We start from the raw sequence: 25,434 nt of genomic DNA on the forward strand, positions 1-25,434 counted from the left end.
TTTACTTAAATATTATTTCTTTCCTTATCCTTAAATTTCTTCTATTATTTTTTTTTCTTTATTAAATATTATTCTTTTTTTTATCATGATATCGTTATAAAATTTATATATTGCAGAAATTTTTTTCCCCAAATGCTATTACATTCGGAAATTTATTTTGCGCTTTATATCAGCGCGCTACTCGAGGCTCCGCATGCTACACCCCTAGTTGCTATTTTCACTATCGCCCACGGGTTATTTATAACTGTAACGAATGTACGACAGACACGTTTCGTTGCCGGCGCGCAACTCCTACTTGATGGAAAATACATCTCAATCTAATTTATAACTGAATATCGCGTCAGGATGGCCCGCTCTAGCTTATCAAACTATTTAGTGTTACTGCTGTATCATGACTACGCGCATCGCAATTATTGCGTATCTTATTTTCGTATGCGATTATTAACTTCAATCGTTCACGAGTCGTTCCGTTCGTTGCGAAATTTTTGACGTTTAGATTCACCGCCGAGTTGCGAATTTGCTTGAGAAATTGTAAGTACAAAAAAAGCCTGTTTATTGAGACATAGATGGCGATTTTCTGTATCGACGTTTTTTCGTGAAATAATTTTTACATTTTCCTCAAACCGAACATTCTTAGTAAAATTCATAAAAATTTTCGTTTTCTCCTTTTCTCTCTTCCTGTCTCTCTCTCTCTCTCTCTCTCTCTCTCTTTTTTTTTAAGATATCATCTTGAAATAATTATCTAAAATTTTCTTTGCAAGGCTGCGTATGCAAGATAATATTTTTATAAAGTCATTTTTAAAAACGAAATTGGCATTAATTTATTTGTCTCTTACTAGACAAATATACATTACTTACTTTTTTTATTTATTTGTAATATGAATTTTTTACCAAATATGTAGTAGTCCTTTTTATATATATAAATAATCGAGGGCTCCGATGTACAATAATAATATTATAATAGCATGATTGTTGTGTAATTTAGATCAAATGATATATTAATTCTTCCGTTAAAGCTCACTAACGACGATACAAACTATCGATAACACATATCAGATAATTATAAATATTATAGATTTATCATATGTATCGTATTAATTGTCGAATCAAAGAGAACTATTAATAAAAATGCATTTTCTCTCTGCGTATATAAATATTAACTATGATAAATTGATTAAGATTAAATAAAATGCACAATAATTATTTATATTACATGTTTTATTTAATCGCATTATACATTTATCGTTTCACTCGTGAAAGTTATAATTATAAATGCAATGTCCAATTGCTGCAATTTGCGATTGTAATATAATGCTCCATTGTCTCTAAATGATAAACGTAATTAAATTCCTGTTATTTCAAACGCAATTAAAGGCTCAATATAATTAAAAAGATAATTTTTACAGGCAATTTGCGCGTATTTTATCAATTCTCGCATACGTCATATAATAATTATTTAAACCTTGATCACTCGACCGTCTAATTATTTTACTCGCAATTGGGTAAATTCCTAACTTATTAACTCGATGAGCGCTTTTATTATTATTAGTCCAATATTTATACATGCAACTTGTCAGACACTATCGGCCGTCGATTTTCATTGACAACCTGCAATTTTACAATATGCATATAACCCATGCCACCGCATTCATATTCATATGCGTGGAAAGGATAATTTATATCTACCGCGCTATACATTTTGACGACTTTATCTCCGGCATTCATTGTTCTCTCTTATAACGCGAATTGAACTAAAATTCATCATGGATATTTGCTTTACTGAATACCTTTGCAAAACGTCATTGTACGGTCCGTTAATTTTGCCGTAGTTGACATCACGGGCGTGCGTCAGATGATAGGTTACGAATTATTTGAATAATATCGATCCATAGTAGAGAATACGTAATATGCCCGAATGGATAATATATCCGCTCAATCGTTATCATTATATATATATATATATATATATATATATATATATATGTTATAATATTACATAACATTATCGACAAATGTATATGTTATAATATCCCCATAAAATAATAAATCTGTAATTCGACAAGTGTGCATAGAATACGTATAATATTTTGTCAAAATTATACATCGAGAAAGGAAATAATTTCCATAATAATCTATTATATCTCTTACATCTTTTACATTTTATGTATAAAAATGACATCACAATATAAAATTCTTTCGCTTCATAATTCTGTATTCTTTCATTTCATAATTTTGAGGTAATTCGGGACATTCAATTAATAAGATGAGTATTATACGATGTTATAGGACAGTATAAAATTGAAAAATTAATTGTTTCAGGATTATCGATTTATATTACTATTTATAAGAAGAAGATTAGGGATTATCGACTACTTTGTACGTATATCGTGTGTAACAATGACAATAATTATATGTAGACATTTTCGGTAACAATGGGTTCAAGTACAATTTCTAAAGTGAAAATAGCTCGAGCTTTAATCTCACTGACGTCGCGCAATCTTGAGAATTATATTCATCTTTAATGGTTCTTGAAATATTTAATTCAGCAGATATTAAAATTTGTCTAGAGGTTTCTAGTTTCTAACAATGGAGAATTATGCGGAATGTAATATGCGGCGAAATAACAATTCCGAGCTATAAATTAATAATATAGAATTAAATAAATAAATAAATTGTAAGTTTCAACAATTTTTTAAATTAAAATTTTATACGAGAAAAACATATTACGCTTATGATTCAAATAAAACTGGTAATATATGTATTTTTAAGTCATACTTCTATTATATCTTTCCATTTTATATTGTTGCATTATTCTTGGCCTATTTTATTTGACAGAAAGACGTTCCAGTGTCATTGTTAGAAGAGCCGGAAGTGGAATTTGAACAACCTAACGAGTAAGAGACAATTTTTCCGGCTGATAATACGAGTCTATATCTCTCTCTTCCTTTTTCTCTTTCTTTCTCATTATTTCTCCGGAATACACTTAATTATTATCTGTTTCATACTTTTCTTTAATTCGATTTAACTACTTCGCGATGCACCGACCATGTAGCAATTTTTCGCAATGTTGATTCTCTCTTTTATCTCTTTATTATACAACACAAAGGAAAGTATAAAAAAATTAACGCTCGCTCGCTTCGAAAGTAATTATTATTTCTAAAAATATAAATCAATATTTTTTATTTTTATTAATAAAGCACATCTTTCTAAGAAAAACAGGAGGAAAGATACTAATCTTGGCGCGCGATAAATCAAAGTAAAAAAAGAGATTTATATCCCATCGTAAAAAAGGAATTTTTTTCTTTAATAAATATTCTTAATCCGCTGACTCGCAAATTGATCAAGACCTTGACATAGGAGAAAGATTTCTATTTCTTCATATACGCATATAAATCTCCTCGAATCGTACCTCAAAAATAGTTTGATGATTGCTGATCATGATAATTTTAGTCCAAAGTGTAGGTTGAATGACGCAAGTCGAGAACGGTCGAAAAACAGGAAAGCCACCGTGTCGGGCTTTCCGTCTCTTGTCTACTCGCGAGACCTTTTTTCCCCGGATTGCGCAACACGGGTTGCAAACATCAAACCCTTGATATGTATTTTGTAAAAATCGAATCGTGCGTAAAGTTGCACTCGTGTCCGGCAAAAGCCGTTCCTTTTTCCCGCTATCATGTATGTACCGCGATCCAATTTCCCGTCCGACGCGCTCGCTCTACGTGGGATCATTGTTTATTTCCGCCAGCGCGTGACAGCGAAAAAAATGTGAGCGCCGAGAAATCTCCGATGCGATTCCGCGGGATTTGTAATATAAATTTGCACTATGGAGAAAATCAGGTTCCGTTGTTATTTTCCCCTCGCTCGTTTCGCTTTACGTCATTTTTTGAATATCGCGATACAATGAAACCCATCGGCGAAACACGGCCTGATATTTGCGGCGGTCGCGAACATGCTCGCTTAAATTTTTTTTTATTTTTAATGGGGTAACGCAACAAGTCCTCTCGTTGAAAGCGGAGAATTATAAATGGACCTGGTAAATAATCGTTGCAGATCGTTAAAAGTTTGATTGTAACTTGGAGTATTTTTTCGGAGCAACCAAAAAATAATCCCATTTTAGAAAAAAAAAATATAAATTATAAATAAAAATATATGAAGTGACTCCTATATATAATAATCAGTACTTAATCGGGCTTGAGGAGCAAAAAATAAAACTTTGAAGTTAAAAACGAACATATGAGTCAAATTTAATATAAGAAATACACTTTAAATAGGTTAACCTTAATCATATTATTTGTTCGCATACTAAAAATTAAAAATTAAAAGGTTATAATTTGATAAACTAATTTCGCACAAAATATTGACAAATCGAAAGTTCTATGTAAACGTTTCGGTTCTCGTCTGGATTCTCCTCAATACAATTAACAATGATAAACGGAAATTAATAAAATATTAAAAAATAAAATAAAAATAAAAGGTGAAGCTTTTTGTACGATTACATCTGAGTGTCGCAGCATATTCAGTTGTATGGACTCGAAATCAGGCTCTCATAATTGTAAGCGTCGACCATCTGGAGCTTGCTTGTCAATCTCAATAAATTATAAAAATATAAAAATATAAATTTAAAAAACATAAATACCTCGAATTCATCCTCTTATAATTAAACGAATCGATCAACTGTCTAAACGGAGATAATATTACGAAATCACGAGGGGAGGCAAGAATATTCGAATCTATGGAAACTCGACTATTAATATCAGATAATAGGTATGTGCATACATTTGCATAATCGCGGTTAACGCAACGCAAAAGCGATCGAAGTGGAGGAGGGAGAGAGAAGGCTATCTAATATCCACGACAATAGCGCATTTCCTGTTCACGCGAGTGTCAATATCAGCCGCCCCCGCACGTTTATTGTTTCCACTCGACTGTGGATCAAAACTTTGACTTTATCTGATACAAAGTAATGAGACAGGGAGGTCGTGCGATCGATGGAACGTCTCTACGCCGTGCCATCGGAAAAGCTGCGGGTTTGGATGGTTTGGCTTACCGGCGTCGGCGAGATAGCCGACGAGTGGCACCAATGGCTACGAGCGCACATTGATCTGATCGCGCGGATAGCCGAGCAGCGTCTTCAAACGGTCGCGAACAACGTCCCAGGAGGCATCAAGGAGATTGAATCCGTTGTAAGTATCGACGCTATTTCGATAAACCTCGATACTCGCGAGAGACGCCGGCCTGTCGAATCAACGTTGCGTTTTATACAGGGTATTTCGGGTGTTTAGAGACGAGCAATCTCTCGCGGGAATGCAGAGCAGGTAAAAGTAGTCGCACTAATTCCTGTAAAATTCTTATCCATAATGTCTCCATCGAGATATTTGTTTTTTCTCTAAAGTTAATATCTGTGAAGCATTTTTATATCACTCTGCAAATTTGAATAATTATTAATAATTATTTTTTTGTTAAGTAAGGATATTTAAAATGATCTCTAAGTCTTTGAAGCCAGTAAATTCCTTTTATATATTTTTAAGTATGCTTTAAAATTGTTTTTCTTGAAAAAGGTACTTTTGTTTCATTTTGTCAAAACTGTTTTCGAGAAAAACACGATCGATAGAAAATAGATGATATATTGATGAAATATTGATTTGAATAATTATTAATAATTATTTTTTTGTTAAGTAAAGATATTTAAAATGATCTCTTAACCTTTGAAGCCAGTAAATTCCTTTTATATATTTTTAAGTATGCTTTAAAATTTTTTTTCTTGAAAAGGGTACTCTTGTTTCATTTTGTCAAAACTGTTTTCGAGAAAAACAGGATCGATAGAAAATAGATAGATATGAAATATTGATTGGAATAATTACTAATAATTATTTTTTTGTTAAGTAAGGATATTTAAAATGATCTCTTAGCCTTTGAAGCCAGTAAATTCCTTTTATATATTTTTAAGTATGCTTTAAAATTTTTTTTCTTGAAAAGGATACTCTTGTTTCATTTTGTCAAAACTGTTTTCGAGAAAAACAGGATCGATAGAAAATAGATGATATGAAATATTGATTGGAATAATTACTAATAATTATTTTTTTGTTAAATAAGGATATTTAAAATGATCTCTTAGCCTTTGAAGCCAGTAAATTCCTTTTATATATTTTTAAGTATGTTTTAAAAATTTTTTTTTTGAAAAGGGTACTCTTGTTTCATTTTGTCAAAACTGTTTTCGAGAAAAACACGATCGATAGAAAATAGATGATATGAAATATTGATTTGAATAATTATTAATAATTATTTTTTTGTTAAGTAAGGATATTTAAAATGATCTCTTAGCCTTTGAAGCCAGTAAATTCCTTTTATATATTTTTAAGTATGTTTTAAAATTTTTTTTTTGAAAAGGGTACTCTTGTTTCATTTTGTCAAAACTGTTTTCGAGAAAAACACGATCGATAGAAAATAGATGATATGAAATATTGATTTGAATAATTATTAATAATTATTTTTTTGTTAAGTAGGGATATTTAAAATGATCTCTTAGCCTTTGAAGCCAATAAATTCCTTTTATATATTTTTAAGTATGCTTTAAAATTTTTTTTTTGAAAAGGGTACTCTTGTTTCATTTTGTCAAAACTGTTTTCGAGAAAAACACGATCGATAGAAAATAGATAGATATGAAATATTGATTGGGATAATTACTAATAATTATTTTTTTGTTAAGTAAGGATATTTAAAATGATCTCTTAGCCTTTGAAGCCAGTAAATTCCTTTTATATATTTTTAAGTATGCTTTAAAATTTTTTTTTGAAAAGGATACTCTTGTTTCATTTTGTTAAAACTGTTTTCGAGAAAAACGGGATCGATAGAAAATAGATGATATGAAATATTGATTTGAATAATTATTAATAATTCTTTTTTTGTTAAGTAAGGATATTTAAAATGATCTCTTAGCCTTTGAAGCCAATAAATTCCTTTTATATATTTTTAAGTATGCTTTAAAATTTTTTTTCTTGGAAAGGGTACTTTTGTTTCATTTTGTCAAAACTGTTTTTGAGAAAAACACGATCAATAGAAAATAGATGATATAAAATATTGATTTGAATAATTACTAATAATTATTTTTTTGTTAAGTAAGAATATTTAAAATGATCTTTTAGCCTTTGAAGCCAGTAAATTCCTTTTATATATTTTTAAGTATGTTTTAAAATTTTTTTTTTGAAAAGGGTACTCTTGTTTCATTTTGTCAAAACTGTTTTTGAGAAAAAAAGTTTCATTGAAACTTATGGGGTAATTTTTATCTACTCTACACGACGAGAGATTATCCACCGAAATATCCTGTATATATATTTAATTCAATTTTTCTTGCAATGAATTCTTAGAATGCGCACACACACGCACACACACAATTTTAAGTTAATATCTTTAAATCCCACTAATGGGGAGATTGGTGTGATTTAATTATGTAAATTTTCTGACAAAGAGTTTAGTTGGAAAAGAGTTTAGAGTAGAAAAAATTTAATCGGATAATCCTTCTTTATATCATTTATATCTGAGGAATTTAAAAAACGTCGAAACTTTAATTCTCGGTATTAAAGATTTATTAATTACTTACAAATTGTTTTTTGGAAGAATTTTATGAGATTACTAGAATAAAGTTTCCTCATGCATGTTTTTCTTTTCCTCGATATATTACACATCTGATTTCGAATTTTTCTGGAATATTGTTGCAATGTTGATACAGCCAGACAGCCGTGTAATGAGAAAGTCGACGTAATGCAACAATATGTGGAAGTTGATCGTATCGGATGTATTGTTTTAATATGAAGAGAGGAGAGGCCGCATGCATGCCGATTATAACGCACAATGCGTTTTAATCATTTATGTCATACAAATCTTGAAGAATAATGATTTCTACCGATATTGTCGCTTTTTCAGCTTCAATTACAGTTGGAATCATCTCAATACTTGAATCGAGAAGTAAAAAGTATATATTTTTTATTTTTATATATGTATATTTGCTATGCCTATTTTTTATTAATCTTATACAAAAAATGTAATATAAATAATTCATAAATCAACAATTATGCCATAGATAATATATTTTAATTAATAAAACGTGCAATTTTTAAATCTAATCTTCTCAAGTAATTTTTATATAACTGATATCATATAATCGTTATCTTCTATAATTTCACATTTTCTATTTGAGTTGCGGAATAAGGGTTTGAGCATTAAATCATCCAAAGTTTCCGTTATCATTTCGATAACGCTGACCATTGTTATTAGGATTCGCGAAAGAACGGCAATATATATCTCAACACGATACTAAATCATAGATTTTATCTTGAACGTACAGCGTGCTCATAATAAAAGATCGAGCTTTACCTCGATTAATCTCTTTCGCGTAATGACCTGTCAAAGTTTCTCTTACAGGTGTCTTTTCGCGCATCATGTATAGGTCGCTTTAATCGAAAGCATTATATCTTTATCTTATACGTGTTCTTTGATCGTTTGTCGCTGATCGAAGTGACGGGATTTGATAATTTACCAGATAATTGATCTCTTCATTAAAGACCTGTTATGATGAAAAATTACAGTTGCAAATATTTCGAATATGCGTGTGCGTATTGTAGCAATAAAAACAATTATCAACACGAACGAATTGCAATAAAATTACGAGGGGAAAGGGACGTTCGCTTAAAAATTTTGGGTCAGAAAGAAGAACGATATTTGCTACCAATATTTGGAGACGACATTTCGCAAATAGTACGATATCATGCATTTTCCACAAAATTGCAATATGTTACGTCTTAATATTTACCGAGCCGTATTTTGTGATTTAACGTCCATTCCTTCGAGCTATAACAGCGCAGAAACTTTAGAAATATTTCGTTTATTTTTTTTATAAATTTTTCTCCTCAGGCTAAAATATGTTTTGAGAGAAATAATACGCGACGAAAAAGAGAACGCGAGCGGAAAATTTTCAAGAGTACCTCGGCAACTATTTATTCGCCTCGTTTCTTTTCAATTTCGTTACACGAGATTTCATGATCTTAATGCAAGAGTGTTTATCTTTCGTTTCATAGACAAACGCTAAGTCGGAGGGAATCCTCGATAACGTGATGCCAAGAAAGGAAGAAAAGAGAGATGTATCCTTTAACGGTACGCGAAGATATCTGCGCATCTTTGCCGTATGTTAAAATCACCGTAAACATAAGATTGGAACAAAACTTTTAATTAAAAATACAAATTCATCTCTTAAATTTAGATTAAGCTTTTAATTTTTAATTAAAACTTTTTACATTATATGTAACTTTTATTTCAAATTTTTCACACTATAAATCGCTAAAAAAGTAACGAAACGAAATTTCAGGTAAATTCTTTAAAATATAAATAGTATAATGAAATTATTAAATGAAAAAGAAGTCATATTTTTAATGTACAAACGTAATCTCTAAAACCGCATGCATTGTTTCCCACGTTTTGAGTCACTCAGAGCTTTCACGTTATCCCAAACAGATTTTACATGGCTTTATAGTGGAGATTTTCAAGCGAGATATTAGCCGGTTAATATTCCGGGTGGGATTTTACATATTTAACATAATATCAAAGTTTCGCATTATATAAATTTCATGTAAAGCCAACTAAAATATGACACAAATGCTTACACGCATTTAGCCAAAATTGCGATCGTTATTAAAAAAAAGAGCTTATTTTCAAGACACAAGACATCCTCCTTTAATAAAGATCCTAATAAAAAATAAAAATAATAAAAAATGAAAAAAATAAAAAATAAAAATAATAAAAAATGAATTCGTATTTTTCATTTCGCGTCTCGATCTTTGAAGAGGAATCTCCGATTCAAGGGATGTCTTGTTGCGAAAAGGAAAATTCTCTTCGATCGTTGTCAAATGATGTTGCAATAATAATTTCAGTCAGGAAAGAGAACTCTTTTGTTACTTTAGATGAGGCCGGAATTAATGATGCAGCCACCAACGACACTTTATCCGCCGCGAAAGCATTATCGAGGAAACGAGTCGCTGAATCACCGGAAGCAACGGCTCGAGGCGAATCGAGCGCGAATGAAGACTCGTCACGAACTCACAACAATCCGACGACCTCTGGTAATCTCTTCGCGAGCGTGTGATATCGCGAGATTATTTCGAACACATGTAGAGGCAGATGGACCCTTCGTAAATGAAAGGGGGGTACCTGAAGAGGGCCGGAGTACATCCGACTCTCCGCTCTCGCAGGCAAATTTTATTCGTTTCAGCCGAAAAGTGAAACGAATATAAACAATTTGGGAGAGAATCTAATCTGAAAAAAACTGTAAAGCGAGATGAATCGTAAAAAGTACTGGGCGCTGTTGCTACAAATTTGAAATTACCCGCTCTTAGAGTTAAACAATCTTTGCGTGGTTCTCTCTGTCCCGCGGAATATAACTTGAAATATTTACATACACATTTCCCCTTGAATGAAGAATTATTGCGCGGAGCTTGACACAGTCGGCGCCCCGTGACTTCATATTCATCAGTTGTTTCCCTACAAATCCGTCAGGGTGGCTGTCGCGCTTAATCTGGCGCACCACCTGACGTACGGATTGCACGTGACGTTTCGCGTATTTCATTTCACCTGTGAGTCCGATGTACACGGCTGGCGCTGTCTGTACAATAGGATCTTCAGTATTGTCTGCAGGAATATTGGCTTTTGGTTGGAAGGAAGGAGGACAGGTGGGGGCGGAGAAGAGGAGAGCCTCGCGACGACGGCGATGGCGGATGCAAGTGAGACGGCTTGGCCGATAGGAACGAGGTGGCAGCCTTTGACTCGTTGTCCGATCGAGAAGAAAGCGGATCAGATGCAAACGATTCAGGTAACTTTATCCGGGGGGAGAGGGGAGGATTTCTCGTTCGCGTAATTCCCGTGCAGTCGTCGATCTCTCGACGTCTTTACGGGAGATGATCGAGAGAACCTCTCCCAAATGACGTGAATCGCTCACTCAGCTTTTCTTTGTTCCGCGATATGGCACAACGATCTGTGCGATCTTTATCGAGATTTCATTTATTTCCGCTAAATTTGCTCGTTTGTTAAATTTTTTTTTTACCTCAAGGGCTATTCGATTTAATCGAAAGACGGTTGTTGAATTTGCGCAGAGGCTCAAACTACCGCAGGACGAGGCAGAAAGGATCGAATTCCTGAAGAATTTCACGCATCAAGCCACCTTATACGGATCTTATTACAAGCATTGGAGAGAAACCGCTGATCAAGTAGCTCATAAAATATTTTCTTTTAATCTCACGATATAAGGGGCGTCCTGTTAATTCCGACTCCTTATTGATCACGGCGCGCTCGCGAATCTCATTATAGGAATACAAGGATTTTCTCGAAGAGATATCGAATTATATATTTCCTCGCCAACGCAAAAAGAATAATGAATAATAATTTGAATAATAATTTGAATAAAAATGAACTATTTTGTACCAACCGGTATTTAATTACGAATAGTTATTTTATCGATCTTATAATAATTTTCCAAGTCAGTTTTGTCGCTGTAATCTCAGTTTCGCACGATTGCGTCATTTCCATATAGCACAGAAATTTAAAGCATCATTGCTGCAATATTGCAACATTGTAATGTAATGTTGCAAGAATATAACATAATGTTATAATATTATTGTTATCAGCAATATTGCAACAACATTTTAAAATATATAATATGTGGCACGTGTTTCTTCGATTGCTATTTAATTTCTAATAAATTGATTTAACTTAAAAATAATTTATTTAATAAATAATATATGTAATAATTTCTTTAATAATTTATTTAATAAATAATTTCTTTAATAATTTATTTCATAAATAATTTATTTATCATTTATTTAATAATCTGGATCCCTTGTTTGGACTATTAAATAGATTGCTTGAAATTGGACGGATAAATAAGAAAGTCCATTTATTGAATTTTGCCGAGTATAGATATATATAATAATCGCATATAGATTATCAAGCTACATATTTTTAATAACACAATTTAATAAAAAATATTAATAGACAACATTTTTTAAACATTTTGTAAATGATCAATAGACTTCTAAATACAAGAACATCTTATAGAGGTCTAATACAAAAATATTAATTACACCAAACATTGTCAATTATTAATTTTGTTAATTATTAAGAAATATATTTACTAAAATATATATTTAAAATATATTTATTAAAATATATATTTAAAATGATTATATCCAATTTAAAATATATTGTTTCAATGTTGATGCAATGTTACCGATGTATGGGATTTATTAGCTCTTACAATTCAGATAAATTATAACGTTTGATGACACGTTCCGATCTCACGTGATCCTTAATACTTTCGCGACAGGCCGTAAAGGAAATTGCCGGCAGGACGGTGATGACCACAGCAAAATTTCGAGGAACGGGTGACAGCGAATCGACGTTGGACGTAGCAGCTTCGCAAGCTGCTCAATATTCAATGAAGCAACCTGAAAGCGCCGTCGCTCAAGCGATAGGAGGATCGACGGCTGCAACGGCGGAAACGCCGATGTCGAGCCGGATTGATCCCCCGACGACGGATGCACTTGGGCGGGACACCGTCGAGGTGTCGATAGCGTTATCGGATGATCAATCCAAAGTAGTTGAGCCGTCCACGAAGAAGGAGACGGCCGGAATGGAGCTTGAATTTCCCTCTGCGAAATCCGACGCCGTGTCCCCGTCTGTGGAATCGGAGGCGACATCGCAACCGGAAACGACGCTCAAGATACGGCCGACAATGGAGCCAATCGTTTCGATATCGCCGTCCGAGGCATTACTCGAGGTACGCAAACCCCCCCCCCCCCCCCCCCCCGTGATCGTTGACAAAAATAATATTGCTCCGAAAACTCTGTATACGTGCACTGAGAAAAAAATCTGGTTGCATTAATTAGAATTCTGGTAGATTCAACCAGTATGTCTGTTGGAAAATGGACGAACCAGAATTCTTGTAGGAATTACCAGATGAATCTGATTAATTTCTTCCTGTTAAATTTACCAAATTTTCTGGTTAATAATACTAAACTCCCCAGCACCAAGTCGTCTAAAATTTTTTCCATCTAATCTCAAAGGCCCATTTAATATTCTGAATTTCAACAAGATTATTGAATAAATTCAATCCAGATTAGTGAATAAATTATTTTTAATTCAGTTTGTTAGAAATTAAACTGATAAACAGTGATGCAAGAAGAGGATGCAGCTCAAACACACACAATCAGAGAGTTAGCGTCCTCTTTCTGACACTAGTGCTCGTAAGAGAAAAAAGTACATTGAGAAAAAATCTAGTTGCATTAATTAGAATTCTGGTAGATTCAACCAATATGTCTGTTGGAAAATGGACGAACCAGAATTCTTGTAGGAATTACCAGATGAATCTGATTAATTTCTTCCTGTTAAATTTATCAAATTTTCTGATTAATAATATTAAACTCGTCAGCACCAAGTCGTCTAAAATTTTTTTCATCTAATCTCAAAAATCTGTTCAATATTTTGAATTTTAACAAGATTATTGGATAAATTCAATCCAGATTAGTGAATAAATTATTTTAAATTCAATTTGTTAGAAATTAAATACTGATAAACAGTGATGCAAGAAGAGGATGCAGCTCAAACATACACAATCAGGGAGCTAGCGTCCTCTTTCTGACACTAGTGCTCGTAAGAGAAAAAAATACACTGAGAAAAAAATCTGGTCGCATTAATTAGAATTCTGGTAGATTCAACCAGTATGTTGGAAAATGGACGAACCAGAATTCTTGTAGGAATTACCAGATGAATCTGATTAATTTCTTCCTGTTAAATTTACCAAATTTTCTGGTTAATAATACTAAACTCCCCAGCACCAAGTCGTCTAAAATTTTTTCCATTTAATCTCAAAGGCCTGTTTAATATTCTGAATTTCAACAAGATTATTGGATAAATTCAATCCAGATTCGTGAATAAATTATTTTAAATTCAGTTTGTTAGAAATTAAACTGATAACAGTGATGCAAGAAGAAGATGCAGCTCAAACACACACAATCTTTTTGGCACTACTGCTCGTAAGAGAAAAAAAATTTACTTTGGATTTAATGTTAATACTAGTTCTTTATATACTATACATTTTATGGCAAATTTTAAGTTAAATTAAAATATGAGTTAAATTAAGAGTAGCTAACGGCAAGCAAAAAAATTAATGTAACAACAAATTTTATAGATCCAACCAGAAAATACTAACCAAATCTTTATATTAAAATCTATTAAACGTTCTAGTTATAAAAAATCGAGACTTATCATGATAACTAGAAATTCTTGTTTAATTTAACCAAAATGCCTTCAATCATATACGTCTTGTTGGTACAATCAAACGACTTTTCTCAGTGTATCTAACATTGTTTCTTTTCCATTCAAGAAAATTAAATCTTAATTCATAAAAATATATTTTTCTTGATTAAACTGTATAAAATAGCTTCATTCAAGTAAGCAATTATTCAAGCAATTATATTTTTCTTCAATTAACGCAATATAATCTCATTTCAAGATTTCCAAACTAAATATTGTTAAAACTAAATATATCTTCAAAACAAAAATGGCTTTTTTTCTGTACAGCTATATCAATATATTTGATATGTATCATAGTTTTCGGGATATTACGGGGAGCTTTTCCCGATAAGGGCAGATTGTTCATGCAGATAATATAGATTCCCAGTAATTTTGTGAGCTGATCGTATATTGTTGAGTGTGTTACAAACAAATCATTAATCTCTTAAACTCGATATCGGTCCAACGTTTCACTGATGGAATGTGGATACTAAATAAACACGTTACACTCACTGTTACACTAACGTAAGCGGAGACGATGATAAATTGACATTGTCTATCATCTTCCAACTCGCGGCTGGGAACAATTTGCCATGCATTGTATTTACAAATATCAAAGGATGGACAGCGCGTTATCCAATCATCAGCATAAAATTTCCATCTCGATATACATATTCCTCTGAAATGATGGCGATAACATGACTATAATACAATCTATGATATGACAATTTAAAATTTAAATCAAGTACACGTGTAAGCTTGCGAATTCATTCTCTCCTTCTTTCTCATTCTCCCTGTTTTTTCGTAAAAAGAAATGTAAAATATAATATAAGATTTGCACAATGTCCTATTCCGGGCTATTTAAAGGGGATATTCTCAAATATTCCTCCGCGAATGTTCGCTCAACACGAAAAGCAGCTCGTGCGATCGTCGCCTCGTTACGCAATTAGTGCAAGCCACGTCATTGACATTTAAACAGCCGATAGATGGATTGCGGTAGCAGAAACTTAGTTTTACTTCTGCATAGCGAGTAAAGTGGTGCTATCAAACGTAACGATTGATTGCAGCGAACTAATAGCGGTCTGATTGATTGCCGTAATGCTATTCGAATGTTCGCCGTCGCTTTCGAACGTTGACCAGTGTCTGCGTCACTGTCAACATCAATTTCGTATGTATCTCGAAATCGCACGCGGGACACCAAATTTCAAGATATTTTCGATCCTCGATATCATTCATACGACGTCACCACGATCTCATTTCCGGCTCGGTATCTAACATTAATTCTCAACTTTCATCGTGGTGGATGATTGTTCCACACATTCATTCCCCATCGCTGTCATAAATCTGCATACATTCCGCATAATTCGGCATAGAATTATTTTAAAGAGATTTTCTGAGATATTAGATATTATATTAGATTTTAGAGATATTTTTTTCTTTCTCTCTGACTTATATTTTGAAAAATTTTTTGCGGAACAATATGTCGATTACTCTTGTATTTCCCTAACTCTCTTTACATAGAAAAAGTTTCGGGAAATAAATCTTTTTTTTATTTCCCGATAACATGTGACATTAAATAGAGTTAGAAAAAACGTTAGACGTATTTACATCGCTCCCTATGTGCATAGCTGGCAAGTTTCATCAAAGGTTTCTACGTGGACTGCGGTTTGTAAACACTTCCTGCAACATTTCGCCGGCTACACGCAACGTCACACTGAGAAAAATCGTTTGATTGTACCAACAAGACGTATATGATTGAAGGCATTTTGCTTAAATCAAACAAGAACTTCTAGTTATCACGATAAGACTCGATTTTTTGTAACTAGAACTTTAATAGATTTTACTATAAGGATTTAGTTAGCATTTTCTGGTACGATCCATAAAATTTCTTGTTACATTAATTTCTTTGCTTGCCGTTAGTTACTCTTAATTTAACTCATATTCAAACTTTGCTATAAAATATATATAAAGAACTAGTATTAACATTAAATCCAAAGTATATTTTTTTTCTCTTACGAGCAGTAGTGTCAGAAAGAGGACGCTGGCTCTCTGATTGTGTGTGTTTGAGCTGCATCCTCTTCTTGCATCACTGTTTATCAGTTTAATTTCTAACAAACTGAATTGAAAATAATTTATTCAATAATCTGGATTGAATTTATCCAATAATCTTGTTGGACTTCAAAATATTAAACAGACTTTTGAAATTAGATGGAAAAAATTTTAGATGACTTGGTGCTGGCGAGTTTAGTATTATTAACCAGAAAATTTAGTAAATTTAACAGGAAGAAATTAATCAGATTTATCTGATAATTCCTACAATAATTCTGGTTCGTCTATTTTCCAACAGACATACTGGTTGAATCTACCAGAATTCTAATTAATGCAACCAGATTTTTTTCTCAGTGTAGAAAATAACATTTTCAAATCAAAGGTTATAATTTTCAACATTATAATTTTCTTAAAGTATAATTAAATAATTATATATTCTTGAGGTGACAATTACAATATTAAAATAAGACTGTAATATTGTTGAAATTTAAAATTATTAAATTCTTCTAAGAAGATTATAAATTGTTGCATATATACAAAACAATGAACGCATTAGTTTAAGTATATAAGTTTTGATTTGACACTTTTTTTTCTGTGTGTAACAAATTTATTCAAATTTACATTTATAATATATTGAATACATATCAGAGAAGTTTTGTGCGATATATCAAGAGCTTAAATCTTAATTTAAAATTTTAAAATCCTTCCTTTCACGTCGTAAATAACATAAGGTTATGTATTTTTGAATTATATGATAGTAATTTTGCTCATATGCGAAACTAACAGTGTGTTTAATTACAGCAAGAGGCAGTAGCGAAACGTAAAGCAGCCGAAAAACTGCTAGGAGATATGGCACGAGCCGAAGAAGATATCCCATATTTCTTCTATTTGAAGGCAGAACCCGATATGGATATTGCAATCCGGTATAATGACGAAAAGGTAATACCACCGGATCTTGATCGTGAAAGTATCTCCGTCAATCGCAGACATCTGTATTTTAATCTGACCGATGAACTCGGCAGAGATGAATAATCTCGGTTATAAAGAGCTTATTAACAATTCTAATGTATTCTCGCCCTTCTCTCAAAAAATTAATAAATAAAAATCTAATATATTACTGAGAGAAAGAAAGAGAAAATGTATAATGTAAATAATAATGCGTAAAAAGATTTATAAAAGAAATTAATTAATAAAAAAAGAATATAAATTAATGGAAAAAGAATATATTGCTAACACAAAATGTATATATAATTTATACGATATGAAGAAAATAAATACAAAAAAAAACGAAATATATTCTCTCTTAATTTTTCTTTCCATTTTAGGTGCTTATTAAAAATTTTAATGTATTCTCGCCCTTCTGAAAAAAACTAATAAATAAAAACCTAATTTATTACTGAGAAAAAGAGAAAGGCAAAATGCATACTGTAAACGTATGTGCAAAAAAATTAATAAAATTAATATTAAATGAAGAAGGAAGAAACTATATTGCTAACGCAAAATTTGCCTATTAAACTATAAAAATAATAAAAGAAAAGATGACGAAATACATTCGTTCTTAATTTTCCTTTCTATTTTAAGAGCTTGTTAAAAATTTTAATGCAATAAAAATTCTCGTCCTTTCTTTAGAAGAAAAAAGAAAATAAAAAAATATATTATTTGTTATTTACCGAGAAAGAAAGAAGAAAGAGACAAAATACTATAAACAAGGGAAAATTAATAAAAAAGAATATATTGCAAACGTAAGATGTATACTGTACACGAATTTATATAGCATGTCCACATTTCATATTTATTCTTATGAGAAATAAAGCGCACTGGACGCGGTTAAATAAAATATGAGCAGCATGCGCAGGAATCTTCGCAAGCGTGATAATCTCTACAGAAGTTGCGGGATTAAAGCGACTTCGCCAAGTCGAAATGCCCGTTACGGGAATGTTGCTGCAATCTCTGTAGCGTGTACCCGTGTAATCCGTCGCAGTGCGGAGCACGAGACGACCAGGGGCGCGTACTTAAATTATGGCAGCCGGCTATCAACGTGCTCCCGCAGCAAAAATATGTGAGCGTTACTATGGCGATGATAAAGAACGTGGTTCGCGGCCAAATCCGACCTCACCGTTAGTTTCCTCCTCAAAAGCGGCGGCGGACATACGTACACTCGACGCTAAGTGAAATCAGCGAATCCACTGAAAGAACACAGTTTAAATCTCCATATTTTAATGGCTTATCAAGAGCTTCTTTCTGCATCTCTGTCTCCCTCTCTCTCTCTCTCTCTCCCCCCCGTTCTATTCAACTCGAGATTCATTTATTCCATTTAACAGAGTTATTTCCCTTTGTCAGTGGAAAAGCCCGTAATTTGTCAGACGGCGCACTATAATCGCGGAGGATATTTACCCCTTCGGTAATCGCGGATATATTTTCTTCAATCCCGCGCAGCGGGGAAATACAGGGCTCGAGGAATTTAATGTTTCTCAATTTATCTGTATGTCGATAAGGCCCGTTTGTGTGTGGACCGCAGATTGTCGTACCGCAACGCATACGTTAGCTGAACGTTTATCTTTCGTACAAGCGCCGCGCCGTGCTTGCGTATGGTAACTCTCATTTAGAACAATGTTTCTCTAAGCTATGCTTCTAACATCCTTCAATGGTGCGGTAGTTTGTGGTATTATTGCGGCTTGTTTCCGTCTAAAGTGGCAAATAAACGCACGACGCCGAGTTACACAGTCTTCGTTTTATTAAATGAAAATTATTATAAACTTCCAAGTATTTAATTTTCAATAAAGAGTGTAATTAAAATATTCATAAAAAGCGGAGACACGATATAAATGCAATTTCAAAAGCGATAATTATATTTAGTATTGTATGGAGTCTATGACGTCATGTAACATCGATGAAAGCAATTGTATATTGATATAAAATGTGATTCTATTTTTATATTTATTTATACAAATGTTATACTGGGACCAAATATAATTATTTCTGACAAATAAATTTTGTAAAGGCAATAATTATACTTAGCGTTATATTGAATGTATGACGTTATATGGATGTAAAATAACAATTATTATATTAATATAAAATATGGTTCTATTTATATTTTTATGTAATTTTTATATTTTTATAATATTTAAATTACATATTTATATAAGTACATGTAATTTATAATATTTTTATTTACACATCTATTTTATTTATATGTAATATATTTACATATTCTTATTTATATATATATTTATAAAAATATATTGGGAAATTGATTGCCATCAAAAGCTTGTTGATTATGTTATCAGATTTACACTGTTGGCGATATAACGGAGACTTATTAACAAAGGGACGGATATATTATGCCATTTTTCAGAATAGGAAAGAAGAGCTAGGGAGGAAAAGGAACGCCTCAACAATCTATTCGTTTCATGTAGGTCCGGCATATATCATTTTAGATAACTATACCGAACGTATAGTGGCCGAAAGCAGCGGCCAGTAGTAAGTGGGTGTAAATAATGCAGTCCAGCCGTCCGCAACGTGACGCGTTTGTCACTGAGGGGGTGGAAGAGAAAAGGGGGAGAAGGGACTTTGCCCTTTTTAGCATGCTTGTACATATACCACGTGGACGCCGCATATGCGGTTTGCATTTATTTTACATGACTTTATCTTTTATTATAAATATAAAAACAAGCCGTGTATAAAATGTGTCCCCGCAGACCTGTGTGGGCCGCCTTCCATTCGTTGATTTCTTGACCATACAGAATTTTCATGCAGCAAAAAAATGTTGACGGAGGTCACGAATATTCGTAAATATATCATTCTCTCGCGTCAAAAGGTAACTATTTCTGTAACCTTCAAATTAGCTCCGTTAAAATTATATATTTATTTTTATTTATATTTTTATTTATTTATATTTATTTATTTGAAATTATATATATAAACAAAAAAATTCGTTTTAATATTAATATTGTATATCAAAAAAACTATCGCGCACAGTTTTAATAAAGAAAAAAAGTTTCTCAAATGTACATAAAGATAAATTGTATGATTATTAGGTCTGTGACTGCGCGTTTCTGCTACCCTATTTTCGGCCTGTCCAGAACTTACGATGTAATAATGGAACCGTGCACAATATTAATGTGGATGAGAAGGAGAAAGGAAGTAACATGTAACGAGAGCTTCCGGTGAAATCTAATACAACACGCGAGGGACTTTGAGGGCGACCTAAGCTAAGCTTCATCGGTTCTGAGTATCGCGTAACATAGCGACGGAGCGTCTTATAATGACTCGCAATTAACATTCAGCTCAAATTTTTAGACGTCTTCAGCTCTCATTTGCCGATTAATGAATTTAATTTACCGTCGTGTAAAATCACCCAGGAAGGACGACAGTCTCTCGAAAACTCGTCGGAGACGAAGAAAATATCGCCAAGTAGAAGGGAAATGAGGATGAATACATAATTATTTAATGCGCCTTGCTTCTCGCGGAGAACTTCGCATAATAAACGGTTGATTGCTCGAATACTCGGAAATATATTAACAGTAATGGAAAAATAATAATCTAATAAAACTAATCGTCGAAAAAAAACCAATAAAGCTATCGCAATTGCAACTGCGGCGATTTCAGGATTTTGTATATATTTCCAAAATATTGAGAATTTAATGAAAATTGTACAGAATGTCCTCACATATGTTTAGAATCTTTAGTACAATTTTTAAATCAATTCACTAAAGCGTTCACAAGTTATAAGGATTTTAATTTGCACCGAATTAACATGTGTTCTTATGGGAAACGTATAATCACGTCGATTCAAATGACAAAAACACATGGAAATAATATTCAGAATTTGTTTAAAATTTGCAAAAGTTTAGATACAGAGGAAATATTTGGTCGAATAATATTAGACAAGTATTAACTGGTTAAAAAGATATTAAATATAATTTAATGAAGTTAGGCATATACGAGTATCTGTCACAAGGCGAAATTCTCTGTCAAAAGTTAATCATTTCGATTAAGAATGTTTTGTACCTATTTCCAAAATATTGAGAATTTAATGAAAATTGTACAGAATGTCCTCACATATGTTTAGAATCTTTAGTACAATTTTTAAATCAATTCACTAAAGCGTTCACAAGTTATAAGGATTTTAATTTGCACCGAATTAACATGTGTTCTTATGGGAAACGTATAACCACGTCGATTCAAATGACAAAAACACATGGAAATAATATTCAGAATTTGTTTAAAATTTGCAAAAGTTTAGATACAGAGGAAATATTTGGTCGAATAATATTAGACAAGTATTAACTGGTTAAAAAGATATTAAATATAATTTAATGAAGTTAGGCATATACGAGTATCTGTCACAAGGCGAAATTCTCTGTCAAAAGTTAATCATTTCGATTAAGAATGTTTTGTACCTATTTCCAAAATATTGAGAATTTAATGAAAATTGTACAGAATGTCCTCACATATGTTTAGAATCTTTAGTACAATTTTTAAATCGATTCACTAAAGCGTTCACAAGTTATAAGGATTTTAATTTGCACCGAATTAACATGTGTTTTTATGAAAAACGTATAACCACGTCGATTCAAATGATAAAAACACATGGAAATAATATTCAGAATTTATTTAAAATTTGCAAAAGTTTAGATACAGAGGAAATATTCGAATAATTATACAAGTACTAACTGGTTAAAAAGATATTAAATATTTAATGAAGTTAGGCATGTATCCGTCACAAGGCGAAATTCTCTGCCGAAAGTTAATCATTTCGATTAACAAAATTCGGAATATTTCAGTAAAAACGCAATAAATATTAAAAAATACATCTCTGCACTGTAGCTAAGATCAAATTATAATATTCCACACAATTTATCATACTTAAAATACACCAAAAGTGGATATTTGTCAATATTGATTTTCAGCTACTTTTTGCTGGGATATACATACAAAACATCCTTAATAAAACTGCGATAGGCGCAATTGCGGTAACTGCGGAGATAAATTTATACGTATGGTATACGAAAGTGGACCAAAATGGAGGGCATGCAGATAGAGTGCGGAAAAGTTTTTCGGCAAATTGGATTTATTAACTGAACGAGTATGAAACATGAATACTAATACCGTCTCATTGTATTTTGCACCGTAAATCAGCCATGATATAACCGAGGTAAATGCTAGAAACTAAGTGCATGGCGACGCTATTCCGTTATTGCGCCATTAATAATTCGGAATTAACAGTTACGATTTTTGCACAAAGTGATACTCAATATCTCTTACAGGGATATATTTCTTCAAGTTTTATAATTACATTTTATTATTAATTATAACTAACGCAAGCGGAAAATCCGTCTCTCTTCGTCTCTATAAAATTTTATCAGAATCCATGTCCGGAGATTAACATCTTATAATTATGTGAAGTAAAAGATGCTTTAATTAAAGTTTCAGACATTCTTGATGTATAGTGAGAAAATTCGCGATTTTTTATCCGAATTTATTCCACGGAATTTTCCGAAATAGGTCACGCTGTACTGAATTATTTAATCAGTAACGATAGCGCGTCGCGAATTATAAGGCGAATCCCTTGGCCATTCATACAAACTTAGGTGGCTGAACGACCTGTCAGATAGCTTGAGACGTCATGAAAAGGAAAACTCCCGGCAAATGGCTGGCGTAGCATGATGTCCCACTTAGATGAGATATTCGCGCAAGTTAGAAATGGTATCGCAGGAGCGCATAAAAATCGATCTTGGAGCGCTTCCCGTCCCCGCCTCGCGTAAACCTCGATGGGTCGATTTTAACATAAAAAATAATACACCGTCCACCTCCCTTTCTCGTTCGAGTTTCGCACAAGTAATCCTTCCTCAAGGTATTCAATTGAATTCGCCCCGAGGAAACGTCTCTGCCTTCGTCGAGGGTCTCCACGTCCGAGATAACATTATTCATAACTCGAACGAGAGTCTCGACGCATCAATGGAGGATCCTCGATTATGCAAATCAAATACGGAATGTAACGGATCATCCCGTTGGAGCGTTGCCGATAGCAAATAAGCAATTCGTATATCATTACGGAGGCGCCTCGGATGTGCGGCAGGTGAGCCGGCTAAATTATTAGCACGAGTGCCAACAAATATTGACCTATACTCGCTGCCGGCTTAGCATCTCTTCGACATGCGGCTTGATCGTTACCGAAGGGATGCGTGTCCCTGGCGACGGAACAGGGGATGCGATGCGGTTTCGCTTACGTCGCGGGACCGCGGCACCGCCTGAGAATCAATAACATTCGCGAACGAACGGGTCCCCCCCTAACACGGCTTCTTCGGTATTTGCACATTTAATTGCCGCCGTGAACTTTGCCTGGTTATCGCCTACGGCCATCCGCTCGCTCTTGGGATAAACCGCTCTTTATGAACCAGCTATTAACCTTTAAGCGGGATGCCTTTGATAACGCGAAACTCTATTCCGAAAACGGCGTTTGTCTGCTTCCTGGCGAGCTTTAATCTTGATATTTGACGAGTAAATAAAATAATTCCCACATTAGTGTAACGCGCGTTAACGGAAGGATGGACTCGTTAGAGTAGAAAAAATAATTAAAACTCCGCTCTTTATCTATTAATCTATTAATCTCGTCGTGTTGCCGTAACTGGCCGGCGATATTTCGCGATGGGGAAATTTCATTAGCGCGACTCAAAAGCGAAGGCTCAATCTTGTCGGATGAATGTTAACGGCATTATTTTCATTATACGAATATAATGTCTCGGCGAGGGAGTTAAAAGGCGCTCAAAATCTCATTCGCCGATTTGGATCTCCTAATTTCAGGAGGAATTAATCTAAATTTAAATCTCTCGCTTTTTTTTCATTCTCCCTCGAAATTTGCGCGCGACACGGATTCCACGCTCATAAACCGCGCGTGGAATATATATCGCGTTATCATTTCCTCTCTTCCTCAATCGCGACAGATTACTTTGCGGCGCGGTCGATTATGAAAATTGTTCCGGTCGCTCTTTTTCCTCGTTTTTTTTTTTTTTTCTTTCTCTTTGTCCGATATCTCGCGCGGCACAGCTGGCGCGATCGATTTCGAGGCAATTTTCTAATACGCCTCCATAAATTAATTTTAGCACCGTTTCGAAAGAGGACTTCGATACTCGTTCACGCAGTCGTCGTGTACAAAATTTCACCCCCTAAATCGGATTAATGACAGTTTCTAATTTTTGCGAAAACTTCCGCTTCAATAGAATTAAAATTGCAATAGCCTTACTAAATAATCAAAATTATTTCGGATACAATTTATCATGTTTTCGCAAAATCGATTATATATACTTGTATATTTCGATTATTTTACAATTTTATATTGTATAAAAATAATTTATTATTTAATAATTATAATTTATTATTTAATAATTATTTGTATACAATATAAAATAATCGAAATATACAAATATAATAATTATAATGTATAATTTATGTATAATTATATGTATAAAATAATTATTTAGTAGTTAATTTTATACAATATATTAAAAAATAATTATTTAATAAATTAGTAATAAATAAAAATAATTATTTAATAAGACTGTATTTTGACTTTTTTAAAAATCATAGCAATAAGTGGCACATATAATTATAATATATACAATATATATCGTTGTATAAAAACAATTATTTAATAAAATTGCACATTTATTTAATAAGACTGTATTTTTACTTTTTGAAAAGTCATGGCAATAAGTGGCACATATAATTATTTTAAATCTCCAACTTTCATTTATATATTAAATGTACAATTAATCCTAATTTCACATTTACATGCACATGTTGCATGTTAAATCCTCGAGATCAGGAGAGCTTCATTAACGAAGAAATAACTTCCTGAGAGGACTATATTCAAATCTCGCCATAAAATTACGAAACGTGCGAATTCTTTCGCGATAAAATATAAATGCCGTAGCACTGATGCTTTTATAACGTGGATTTCGAAAACTTTGGTTCGTTAATTTTGTCCAAGCGATTCCGTTCCGCGTCGACATCGTTAAAATGAGAGTGGAATATTTTAAGTGAAATAACTTT

At 32.8% G+C, this 25,434-nt stretch overlaps 1 protein-coding gene across 5 annotated transcripts; it reads left to right on the top strand.

Moving 5' to 3' along the window:
- The first annotated feature begins 248 nt into the window (after positions 1 to 248).
- LOC105258000 lies at positions 249 to 17,480 on the top strand. 5 transcript variants are annotated; one of them, XM_020029599.2, is made up of 9 exons: positions 253 to 531; positions 2,836 to 2,894; positions 4,959 to 5,180; positions 9,069 to 9,144; positions 9,948 to 10,106; positions 10,701 to 10,852; positions 11,133 to 11,246; positions 12,362 to 12,814; positions 17,179 to 17,479. In XM_020029599.2, the coding sequence occupies exons 3-9, from the start codon at positions 4,986 to 4,988 to the stop codon at positions 17,407 to 17,409; spliced, it is 1,380 nt and encodes a 459-aa protein (XP_019885158.2). In that variant the 5' UTR covers positions 253 to 531; positions 2,836 to 2,894; positions 4,959 to 4,985; the 3' UTR covers positions 17,410 to 17,479. The 5 variants fall into 5 exon arrangements, with proteins under 5 accessions (XP_019885161.2, XP_019885158.2, XP_019885160.2 ...); XM_020029598.2 differs by having other exon boundaries at positions 255 to 531; positions 4,970 to 5,180; XM_020029602.2 differs by lacking the exon at positions 11,133 to 11,246 and having other exon boundaries at positions 249 to 531; positions 4,970 to 5,180; positions 17,179 to 17,480.
- Positions 17,481 to 25,434: the final 7,954 nt, after the last annotated feature.

Source organism: Camponotus floridanus, unplaced genomic scaffold (genome assembly GCF_003227725.1).
Source record: "Camponotus floridanus strain SB8 unplaced genomic scaffold, Cflo_v7.5 scaffold14, whole genome shotgun sequence".
Classification (NCBI taxonomy): Eukaryota; Metazoa; Arthropoda; class Insecta; order Hymenoptera; family Formicidae; genus Camponotus; species Camponotus floridanus.

Coding starts and splice junctions, on each gene's coding strand:
- LOC105258000 (XM_020029599.2), top strand. CDS start 4,986: ATGGAACGTCTCTACGCCGTGCCATCGGAAAAGCTGCGGGTTTGGATG. Junction 11,247..12,361: donor GGAGAGAAACCGCTGATCAA/GTAGCTCATAAA, acceptor CTTTCGCGACAG/GCCGTAAAGGAAATTGCCGG. Junction 12,815..17,178: donor CGTCCGAGGCATTACTCGAG/GTACGCAAACCC, acceptor GTTTAATTACAG/CAAGAGGCAGTAGCGAAACG.